Source organism: Marmota marmota, unplaced genomic scaffold (genome assembly GCF_001458135.2).
Source record: "Marmota marmota marmota unplaced genomic scaffold, marMar, whole genome shotgun sequence".
Classification (NCBI taxonomy): Eukaryota; Metazoa; Chordata; class Mammalia; order Rodentia; family Sciuridae; genus Marmota; species Marmota marmota.
The window spans coordinates 62,110,031-62,121,707 of NW_025999968.1; the positions used below are offsets into that span (position 1 = coordinate 62,110,031).

General features: G+C 62.3%; 1 protein-coding gene across 5 annotated transcripts in view; it reads left to right on the forward strand.

Annotated features, from left to right (window-relative positions):
* Positions 1-11,677, forward strand: part of Agpat3 (1-acylglycerol-3-phosphate O-acyltransferase 3) — a 64,236-nt gene that overhangs the window by 31,716 nt on the left and 20,843 nt on the right. For 3 of the 5 annotated variants that reach the window (XM_048803762.1, XM_048803761.1, XM_048803765.1), the window contains exon 3: positions 10,910-11,136. In XM_048803762.1, the coding sequence (XP_048659719.1) occupies positions 10,959-11,136 (178 nt within the window). In that variant the 5' untranslated portion in view covers positions 10,910-10,958. The other 2 variants (XM_048803764.1, XM_048803763.1) reach the window with 2 other exon arrangements.

Here is an 11,677-nt window from a genome sequence, read left to right on the forward strand (position 1 = left end):
AGCCCTGCTGGGCGAGGCCGGCTGCCCAGGGCCGCCCTGTTGGCTCAGAGACGGGAGGTGGTTTCTGCATTTGGCAGAGGGGGCAGGGGACTTGGCAAGGTCAGGAGAACGAGGTTCACAGTCAGGAGTGGGGGCTGCAGGGGGCTGCGGTGGCGGGCGTGGGCCCTTCTGTGTCCTCCGACTTCCTTCCTCCTGGAGGCGGGGGCACGGCGCTGCCGGGCCAGGGGGCTGCTTGAGGCTGCACCCTCAGGAGCCACACGAGCACCGCAAGCTTCTGGGTCCCCAGGGGTCAGGCCGGTGTCCCAGAGCTCCTTGCTGTGTGCCAGGTCCCCATCACACAGGCCTCCACAGCCTTGTCCCGCCCTGGCCAAGTGGGAAGGAATGGCCCCACGGCTGGCCCTGATAGGTCACCCACTTGGCAGCATGGCTATTTTCATGGGACGTGGCCGAGTGGTCCCTGGGCTGTCCTTGTGTCCTGCTGGCTGAGTCCTGTTGTGCTGCTCTTGGGCAGGAGGCCACAAGTTCCTCCAGCCGGTGTGCCCTGGTGGTCAGGCACCCAGAGCTAAAGGAGCCGAGGAAGATAAAGGACAGGTACGGAGCCTGTGGCCGCAGCCCAGCGTCCCTGCCACACTGGGGAGGGGCAGGCAGCAGCACACCAGGAGGGAACAGCGTGGGCCAGGCCTGAGCAGCACAGAGTGGGAGACAGGAAGGTCCCCAAAGCACAGAGAGCCGGGTGCATTCCCCAGCTCCAAGATGATGTGCCTTTTCTGGCAGCCAAGGCAGGTGGCATGGTCAGGGGCGGGGGGGCACCTCTCCCATGGGGACCTCAGCCCTGGCCTCTGTGGGTTGAATTACCAGTGGGAGTTGTGGACAGAACTTCAGTTTAGTTTGAACTCTTGGGACTTCGGGGGGAGCCAGAGAGAGGAGAACACAGGCCAGTCTGTTGAAGGAGAGGGCGAGGGACGCAGGTGCCGAGCTGCTTCTAGACCCGCCCCGTGTCGGGGAAAGAGGGTTGCAGTGGGGTCCACAGGGCTCTGCAGACCCGGAGATGGTCGCCTTCCCTGGAGAAGCTCACGTGGGCAAGGGGAGCAGAGGGATGGGTTTGGCACTGTGTGGCAGGCATAGGTGGCCTCCCACAGTGTCCATCTGCACCAAAGCTGGAGCCCTTCCCCTGGGGACCGCAGCAGGAGAGCCACGACCCCTCTCTCCTGTTGGCCTCACAACTCCCACCCAGAGCTCGACGTCCATGGTGCCAGGAGGGGGTCGGTGCACCTGGGATGGGGTGCAGGGTGGGAGCTCTGCATCAGCACAGCCCTTCCTGGTCCCCAGTGTGGGACAAAGGTGGCGGGAGGAAGTGGGAAAGCAGCTGGTCGCACTGGGAAGACCCCAGAGCACCACACGCCTTCTCAACGACCCCAAAGAAGAGGCCCTTGCCCTGCGTCTCGGGGCACAGCCTCCGCCGCGCTTCCCCTTAGCGTTGCATTCTGGTCTCTGGTGCTGGGGATCGGGCCACATCCCCAGCCCTCGCTGTTGATTTCTTATTTGGACATAGAGTCTCACTAAGTTGCTGAGGGTCTTGCTAAGTTGCTGAGGCTGGCCTCAAACTTGTGACCATCTTACCTCAGCCGCCCGAGTTGCTGGGATCGCAGGTGTGGCCACACTGCGCGTGGAGCCTTACGCGTTGCTGGCGTGGTCAGGTGTTTAGAGACGTCTATAGGTAGAGCATTTTTGTAGCTGAGATCTTTCTGAACTTATGTCCAGACAGGTAACTCCAGTGGAAGCCTGGCCTTCCCCAGTCGCTACCACAGGGGCTCCTGCAGCTGTGTCCCTCGCTCTTGAGGGGCATCCAGAGGCGGCAGAGGGCCATCCAGAAACCCACTTAGTTTAATGCATTTTAAAGCTGTGGGTCATGATGCCTGTTCAGGGTGAATGTGGCGACATTTCTGTCTCTGAAAAGGGCTGTGTCCCTCCTGAGGCCTGCTGCTCTCAGTCTGAGAACCTGTTGTGCCTGCCATCCCAGGCGCCTGGGGCCGCCCTCAGGACCCTCTCACCGTCCTGCGAGCACCTGGGGTAGGGCCTGGGGCCCGGAGGAGGAGCATCAGGATGGCCGCGCCTTCTTCCCCAAGACCACCCAGGGCCGCGTCCATTCCTCTCCCCACGTGGTGGGGGTTCTACCCCGCCACTTCTGTTTTTAAATTACTTTTTTGTCGGCTGGACACGACACAGTACCTTCATTTTGTTCATCTGTTTGTACGTGGTGCCGAGGACCGAACTCAGTGCCTCACACGTGCTAGGCAAGGGCTCTGCCACTGAGCTGCAGCCCAGCCCCCTGCCCTGCCACTTCTGACCTCGAGGGGACGAGGAAGTGCTGTGGACTTGCGGTCCATCAGCCTTACGTCTGCCCAGATGGGGGAGTGACAAGCTGTCCATGTCCCAGGGGACCTGCACTCCATCTGCCGTGTGGCCTTGTAGGCATGGAACAGGACCATGCCTGAGAAACATGAGCCCGCGTGTTGAGCCTGAGGCAGCAATCTGCAACGGGCACTGCTGCAGGCCTGAGGGTGGACTCTCACTACCATGGCCCAGTTTCCCATGTCCAAGTCAGCTGGCTGTGACCACCTCACGTGTGCACACCCGGTGGGTGTGTGGGTATGCACGCGGCATCTTGCAGGGGCACGTGTTGCATGCACGTGTCGTGTGCATAGACATGGGCGTGTAGCACCGCGACTGCCCCGCCACAGAGCACCCTTCTGCTGCACTTGGCGGCACCTGTGTGAGCAGGCTGCCATGCCCGCAGGCCCAGAGGCTGGCCACAGGCCCGTTGTGCAGTCACCAGGCCCTGGAGCTGTGCACAGCCCTCTGCCCACCCCAGCACCCCCTCCACTCAGGCCTGGGAACCAGCGAGACACTGTGGAGGCCACTGAAGAGTTTGGAGCTTGGAGGATTGGGGGAGGTGGGGTGGCGTGGGGGTTCTTCACCAGCTGCCCTCTTGCTTGGTGGCACCAGGACCCCTGTCCACTGTCCCTGCACAGCCCCATCCCCCTGTGCTCTCCTGCCAGGGTTTATAGATTGGAGATGGCCAGTGGCCCCCACACCTCGGGATCAACCCTCGACCTGCTCAGTCTGTGGCCCCCCGCCCCCGAGGGACCTGGGGGAGCTCCCTGCCCCCTTCTTGCCTCCCTGGGGCCTCTGGGCTGCTTTAGCAACCCGCTTTGGGGAGGGGTCAGAATGGAGCCAGGCCACTGGTGTGGCTCCTTTAGGCTGCTGTGTGGCTCTTGCCCATCTGCCAGGCAGCCAGGCTGGACTTGCTTGACCCTGCCTGCTGGAACAGTGCCCAGCGTCCCCAGTGAGACCGGAGCCACAGGACTTCCTCTTCACTGGGTGCAAAGCCACTCCCTTCTCGCCCTGGGCACTGCTATCCATGGCCCTGCCCCGGATTTAACTCTCGGAGTTTGGGGTTCAAGTGCTACACAGGCCCTCCCATGACCTTGTTCTTCTGGGAGATTGGTCAAGTCAGCTCTGATGACAGGTGGATGAAGCCTCGCTGTAGCTTGGCCCCAATGTATGTACGGCAGGCGCACAGTGTGTGCACAGCACCGTAGTGTGTGCCCGGCCAGCCACCGGCACGACCTCAGCTGCCCAGCAGTGCCCAGGACCTGGTCATCCACCTGCAACCACGGCCTTGGTCTCTGGTCTGCTCCTGTGTGCTTCAGACCCCTGGGAGGCCCCCGCCCCACTCAGGAGGAAAGGGACTCTGAGGGCGGGGCCAGGGGGGTTGGCTGCTTTCCCTCAGAGAGCGAAAGCCTCCCCCAAGGCCCTGCAGGCCCCACTGCCATCTCCCTGGCCTGACCTGGCCCCTACCTGCCCTAGGTCAGCCTTCCAGGAGCGGATGGGTCACCTTCCTGGCTCAGCTCTGGGCTGGGGCTCAACTCGCAGAACCCAGGGGTGGGATGGTCCTGGTGGAGTTTGTCCCCAGCAGCAGGCAGCTTGGAGCGGCCAGCCACAGCGACTGGTCACCATGAGAGCAGAGTTCTGTCAAGGATTGGAGGGCAGTTTAGGAATGTGATTGGATTGCACCTTTCTGTCCCTTGGTGGGGAAAATAAGTACTGCTAAAAGTTTCCCAGAACCCAGTAATGATTTAAGTCAGTTTTGCATTTTATTGGCTTTATCGATATCTAAATCCAACAAATGCAAAGCCCGAGCGAGGCTCAGAGAAGGCCCGGGTGAGCTGTTGCTGCTCTCGGCCTGTGTGCTTGGTGCCCAGTGGCTGTGCTCAGCCACTTTCCATGTGAAGGACCCAGGACACCTGCCTGGTGGCTGGCCCCTGGGATGCGGGCGACTCGAGGGGTGTATTCAGTAGGCTCCGTGGGCTCGGTCCCTTTCGTGGTGGGTTTTTCACATAACTGTGGAGTTGGCTGGTCCAGCTTGGGGACCTTGGGGTGTTCTGAGGAGGCTCCAGCTTTATCTGTGTGTGGCGCCTTGGCCTTGTCTGCCTCAGTCTGACCTCAGAGTGTGGCGACTAGAGACCCTTCTTCAGGGGCTGCAGTTGGGGCGGGGCTCAGCTGGGTGGGTTTTCTGGTCTCCTGAGGTCATCTGCCTGCTGGCAGCCGGCCTGGTCTGGGGACCTCGGTAGGGTGGTCCGTCTCTGCCCCTGCGGGCCCGCCCCTGTGGGCTCACCCCTGTGGGCTCGCCCTCCTTTGAAGGCCAGGGGGCAGAAGGGAGGCTGTGGGTCGGGAGGCCAGCTGGAAGTCGCAGGATGCCACTCCCACAGCACTGCTGTGGGATGAGCCCTGAGCCACCCAGGTTCCAGGACAGGAGTGGGCCCAGCCTCAGGGAGCAGGGGCGTGGCTGGACCAGGGCAGCTGTGGCCCCGGGCACAGGGTGCTGTTTGTTCTGTCTGCTCTCATGTCCGTCAGCATGCAGAGAGCTCCTCCTTCACCTGCCCTGATGCTGTGTCACAGGCCCTCTCCTGTGTCCTCCTCTGCCTGGACCCACGGCTTCCCCTTTCTGCCTGCCCAGAAGGCAGTGCGCAGGACAAGCTGGAAGCCACGTGTTGAAGATGGCAGAGCTTCCAACCAGGACCCCAAGTGACCACATGGGGAGAGCTGCCAGCAGCTCGGGCCCTGAGTGACCACATAGGACCCAAATGACCACGTGGGGTCTGATGGGGTGGAGCAGAGGTTCCAGCAGCCAAGGCCCAGATGACCACATGGTCCAGAGCTGTCAGCGACCGAGAACTGCTGAGGGGGGAGGGAGCGTCTCCTCTGGGTCCCTGTGACCCCTTGGGTGGCCTCCTGCTCCACGTGGGGTGTCCCTCTCTCTCAGCTCCCCGGGGTCTCCTGTGTACACGGCACTTGGTGAAGCAGACCCCTGGCCTCGGGGGTGCCCTGTCTGCCCTCTGCGAGTGGCGATTTCCCTCCCCGTCCAGGCCCAGACCTCCTGCCAGTTCCAGGTGTGGCAGGCGGGTGGGCCAACGCGCACGTCCGCTATCCCAGGCTTGTTGAAGACAAGGTGTTCCCGCGGGCGCCACCCCGGACTGAGTCGACCGTCAGACCTCACAGTCAGATTGGGTTTGTTTGGTCTAAAGTTCTAGTTGTGCTCCTACTTTGTAAGTGCCCTCGATTTCCAGACTGGCTGAGTGACTGGTGAACAGGCCGTATCCTGGGGAGAGGCTCGGGTGGGCCACAGCTCGCATTATGACCTCGCTAGTGATGGTCACCAGATCTGTGAGCCCCTGTGCTGCACAGCCTCCCAGGGGCGCCGTCTCCGCTGCTGGGCTTCTGTCCTCTGCTTGGCTGCCACGGTGTCCCGCCCCCACATCCCCTGGGCCTTGGTCATGTGGCACAAAGACAAGCTGTGACAGGAAGCCCCTGGTGACACCTGTGGCAGTGAGAGGCAGGGGCCGAGGGCATGGGGGGCTCACCATGGGGAGCCGACTGACTCCTGCACCCAGTTGGTGGCACCTCTCAGGTCCCTAGACCTGGCCCTGCAGGGCAGATGCTGCGCCCTGGATGGAGACACCTGAAGCTGCGCCCAGTGCCCTGCTGCCCTTGTCCCTCACACCGTGCTGCCTGTGGGCTCCTTCTCCAGCATCTCCTGGCCCAGGGCCTCCGACCATGGCAGTGATGGGCAGAGGGTGGGTGGACGGGGAAGGGACTGAGGCAGAGGGAAGGGGCCAGTCATTTCCTCGTCCTCCTTTGTCATGCCCTTGAACTTGTACATCACTGAAGACCACAGACAACCGGAGGGCTCTTTATCCTGTCAGTCAGCCTCCTGTGGAGGTGTGGGCAGCAGACAAGCCTCGGCACACGTAGGCTGGAGGCCAGCCTTGCCTCGGTAAAGCCTCGGGCCAGGCGCCGCTGTTGTGGGGTTGGGTGTGTCTCCCCCAGAGTGGCCTCAGGGCTGCTACCTCCTCGCTGGACTCTCAGGTCCCAGGGGCAGCAGGTCACCTAGAGCAAGACATGGCTGAGGGTGAGTGGGAGGCAGCTGGAGGAAGCTGGTGGCTCTTCCAGGGCCGTCTGCAGAGCCAGAGGGCTCTGGACGGAGGGACGGACCTCCACCCCTCAGGGAAGCCAGACAGTCCTCTACATGCAGAGCAGGTCAGCAGGGTCTTGCGTGAGCAGAGTCTCGGGGCCCTGGCCGTCACTGGTGGCCAAAGGGAGCTGGACCAGGGACTGAGGTTGGGGTTCTGGCAGAGAAGGGACATGCCTGGGAGGTGACCCACAGGGGCCCTCTGGCTGGCTGGTTCTTGAGAAAGCAGATGGAAGGGACCAACCATGGGGAGCAGGACTGGTGAGGGGTCGATAGGGAGACAGGCACCTGGCGATGGACTCTGGGGTAGGGGAGGGTGGCTAGGTCTGCTGGTGTCTGGGAAGGCAGGGGACATTGGGGCAGCCGGGCCCCATCTTTGGCATAGTGGGGCAGGGGAAGGATGTTCTCAGGGTCGCGGGATCCAGGAAGACGGAGGAAGCCCATGTGTCTGAGGGCCTTGTGAGCTCACCAGGGCTGCAGCAGCACCACAGACCAGGGCTTATGTCCAGGATTCCTTGTCTCAGGGCTCTGGAGCCGGGAGCCCTAGGTGGCAGCGTGGCAGAGCTGGTCTTCTCTCCCTGGCTTGTGCCTTCAGTCTCCACCCTCCATGAGTACTCCGGTCACACTGGATCCGGGCCCAGCCCATAATGTCACCCTGATCACCTCTGCAACAGCCCCATCTCCAGATAGTCAGGTTCTGGGTCCTTGGGTCACCTTGGGTGGGCTTGACTCACTCAGGTGCACTCAGAGCCCCCCCAGCATCCTTGGAAGGTGCCACGTGGGTAGGGTAGGCTGGGTATCCACCTCCAGCTGCTGAGTGCTGGCCTCAGAGGTCACACTAGGCCCCAGAGGTCATGCCAGTGCCTGGAGGTCATTCCAGGCCTAGGTCCCGCCCAGTGTGACTTCCCTCCTGGCGGGGAGAAGCCACTGGTAGTTCCTGCCCCAGCTCTGGGGATGTGCGGGGTGTCCACGGGAACCCAGGGTGGGGAGGGGGTGAAGAGGACCCTACCCCCATGAACCCCATCCTCACGTGTCAGACATGCAACTAAAGGAGGGCTTTGCGCCCCAGAGCCCGGCTCCGGCCCCTCTGGCCTTGGTTTCCCTTCTGCCATGCAGGGAGTTAGACCTCAGGACTGGCCGCGTTGGGGTCCTTATGACATCGCAGCAGCAGGAGCGTGGAAGTCACGCCCGCCCCGTGACACCACACCGTGGGCTGCGCAGCACAGCGCCTGTGGCCGCTCCCGCTGAGCCCTCCCTGGGCACCATGGGCACAGGAGAATGCTGGGCACCCTCGTGCCTTCTAAAGACACAGCGCCTCTCCTCCCTGGAGGGCGCAGGCTGGCCACATGTGCCCCTACGGCAGGGTCTGTACAGCGTGGGAGGAGCTTCAGCTGCACGCAGTGCTGCAGAGGGGCTTCAGCCAGGGCTGAGCCAGGACAACAGTCAGAGGCCTGAAGTTCGGCTGTCTGGCCTGGGGGTGGCGGCATGAGGCAGGCCTGTGCCCTGTGGGCTGGCAGGTGCCCGTTGTCTGTCTTGCTGTGCTCTTCGCACTAGAAGGCCGCGTGTGGCATCCGAAACCTCAGACTCAGTGAGCGTGGGTGGACCTGGGGCCTGTGCCTGCCTGTTTCCTTGCCTGGTGGGCACGAGCTCTGCTGGCCTGCTCAGGGAGGTCTTCAGGGATGAGGCAGGAAGGTGGTGTCCCAGCGTTGCCTGTGTTGATGACCACGTGGGATGGAACATGGGCTCAGCCCAGACTGTCCCTGATCAGGCTGCTGGAGGCTCAGCAGCCACCAGCTTCCCACTGGTGGTGGCTCGTGGTGCAGCTTCCACCCCGGCTGGGCCGGGGACCCTGAGGGACACACGGTGCAGGGAGTACCCAGCGCCCCGTAGAGTTTCCAGAAATGTCGAGCCTACAGCAGCTGAGGACGCAGGCACGTCAGCTGGGGGGACGTTCTCCACGGCCACTCCGTAGGCCCAGAACCTGGGGCAGAGGACCTGAAATCCTGGGAGGGGTCCTGAATGTCATTGGGACCCTCGGTGGGCTCCGTGTGGATGGAGCCCTGAATGCTACTGTCATGGCAGTGCCGAGGTTCTTGGGTGCCATTGAGATCATCCTGACTCTGGGGACAGAGGGTGACATCCAGCTGTGGAGTGCCCTGCAGCCAGACACTGAGCCGGAGCCTGTGCAGGAGAAACATGCAGGGAGCTGCAGAATAGTAGGTCAGAGTTCAGTAAGCCCCCCGTGGGTAGCATCCAGCAGAAGAGACTCTCAGAGTTATCCCGTCCTAAAGCCCTGTTGCAGAAGGCCCATGGGCCTGGACAGCCAGGGAGCAGGGAATGAGTGGTCTTCCTGGTGAGAAGGGCCTGAGCTTATATCCTGTTAAACTTGAGTTTAAAAATGTGAAAGTCAGTTTAAAATCGGGGAGAACATTGTTTGGAAGTTGCTCTATAGGGGCACCTGAGCAAACCCTCCTGGGGGTGGAGTTCAAACCCTTCCCCATGCTCTTCTGCTCCGCCATCCAGAGGAGCTGGGAGACAGACGGGCAGGTGAGGGCTGAGAGGGGCAGAGGTGTTCTGTGCGGAGGCAGCTGCAGGTGGTGTGTTTATCAAGGTCGGAGCCACTGAGGCCAGAGGTGGGACAGGGCACTCAGAGGGTCTGACAGCTACAACACACCCCCTGGCAGGGGCACGGTGTGGCGATGGGTGAGGCGGTCATCCAGCAGGTATCTTAGGATAGCCAGGTGGAGGTGCTCCTGAGAGCAGCCGGCTGAAGTTAGCAAGTGAACAGAAGATGTCCCCCAGCTCGGGGTCTGGCCACAGCACATGGTGAAGTCATCACCTGAGCATCTGGGGGGGGGGAGAGGTTGATGGCCCAGCAGGGGGTCAGGTGGCTGGGAGCCTGGCAGACAGGTGGCAGGACACTATCTCAGCTTGGGGTGGATGAGTTGGGGTGGCCTTGCTGCCATAACTAGGCCCCGGGGCTGAAGTCAGCTGGGCAGCCAGCTGGGCCTGTCTGTCCTCGGCAAGGTTCCCACGAGCCTTGGAGACTGCGACCTTGAAGTTGGACTCCAGGCACCGAGTTCCAGACAGCAGAAAGGAGTGGGGTGTGGCACTTGGGCTGTGAGAGCAGGGACAGAGAGGGTGGCAGGGGCTCAGGTGGTCCTTCAGGGCCACATACATGGGGGCAGCCTCCACACAGCAGGGCTGGGGAACTCCTGTGACAGCCCTGTCCACTCAGACACTGGGATGCAAATGGGCGTGATCTCCAGGCTGGATGCAGCCCTAGGGCCCCCAGCAGGTGGGGCATGGTGGTGGCCCTGGGAGGGCCACCCAGGGACTGCAGGTGAGGCCTGCACCACCCTGACGGCCAGGCCAGGACCCCTGAGCCTTTGCAAAACAAGAACAATTGGTCTGTCGGGAGGCTGTTTGGTGTCGCTAGCTTGGAGACCAAAGGGCACAGCCCATGGTCTCACCGTGGTGGCTCTTGGCGCCTGGGCTTGTCAGAACTCACCACACTGCACCTCACGCAGTGAGCGTGATGTGTGTGTGAGCCACACCTCGAGGTGCTGGCTCCACATCAGGCTGCTGGGGCGCTATTGAGGGCAGACACCAGCTCAGCCTTGAAGCAGGGCAGAGAACCTTATTCTCTGGCAGGCCAAAGGGCAGCAACCAAGTGGCCTCTGCGCCCTTCAGCCCCCAGCAGGAGCTACAACACATCTATTATAGCCCAGACCACCACAAAACCACAGGCAGAGGAGGAAGTGGGTCAGAATAACCCAGTTCTAACCCAGGTTAGGGGACATTGCACAAGAATAAAAGCCTCTGCGCATGGCCACACAGGTGTGCTTAGCAGGAGGGGGGTTATGGAGGCGGGGTTCTCACGCGGAGTCTAGGGTAAGACGAGTCGTCTGCTCAAGGCATGTACAGCTTGGCCCACCGCCAGGCTCCTGAACCTTCCCTGGAGATGGAACCGCAGGAGTGGTGTGGAGCCTGCTCCAGGGCATCAGGGCAGCTGTGCCAGGGAACCAGCTGGCTTTAGGACCTGCTTATTCTGGCCCAAGTGCAACAGCCCAGCCCCTGGGGCTTTGGGGCCAGAGAGCCAGTCGGGCTCCGTGATGGCTGCACAGCTGCCCTGGCCTGCCAGTTGTGCTCCAGACTGCCCAAGGGACCCCTGTCCTCAGGGGGTGGCTGCTGGACCTCAGGCTGTGCCCACGGACTCTCAGACCTCATGGCCTAAACTGGGCTCTGGCTCACCTGCCAGGCTCCTGTGTGACTCTGAGTCAGGCACCCAACCTTTCTGTGTTTCAGTTCACTGACAGTCAGGTAAAGTCAGAACAGCGTCCACTGTCTGGTGCTGACCGCTGCCTGTCCTTGCAGGACTGCTGTGCTCAGCGAAGGACCCTGTGCCCGCCCCTGAGCAGCGACCATGGGCCTGCTCGCCTACCTGAAGACCCAGTTTGTGGTGCACCTGCTCATCGGGTTTGTCTTCGTGGTGAGCGGCCTGGTCATCAACTTCACCCAGCTGTGCACGCTGGCGCTCTGGCCCATCAACAAGCAGCTGTACCGCCGCCTGAACTGCCGCCTGGCCTACTCACTCTGGAGCCGTGAGTGTCCGCCCGCCCTCTCCTCTAGGGGTCCGCGCAGCTTTTGGCCCCTCTGCCCCTCCCTGAGGCTGGGCCTGAGGAGCAGAGCAGGTGTGGCCTGAGCCCTCTCCAGTGGAGGGACTGAGGGGCTGCTCCGTGCTGTCCGAGTCACTCCTGGCAGCGGATCTCAGTGCAAGCCTTAGCTGGGCTGAACCATGTTGTGTCCACCCGTGGGAACATCGGGACCCCGAGAGGCCGATCCACCTGGTTTAGTGCTGGGGATGTCTTCAAAGAAAAGTGAAGACAGCCGTCAGCTCAGCCTCCCAGCCCAGCTCCCAACACGCAGCTGGTCTGGCTGCCCGGTACCAGAGCCTGGCGGAGCAGACCTCAGGCACGCCACGCTCCTGAGCGTACTGCAGTGTGCGTCACCAAGAGAAAAGGACGGGACTGCCCTTAAATAATGTGTGTGTGGGGTGTCCGTCTGTCCATCTGTACGTGCTAGCGCACATGTGTGCACCTGTGCACAGACCCCCCCCCGACACCACCACCACACGCTGCCAGC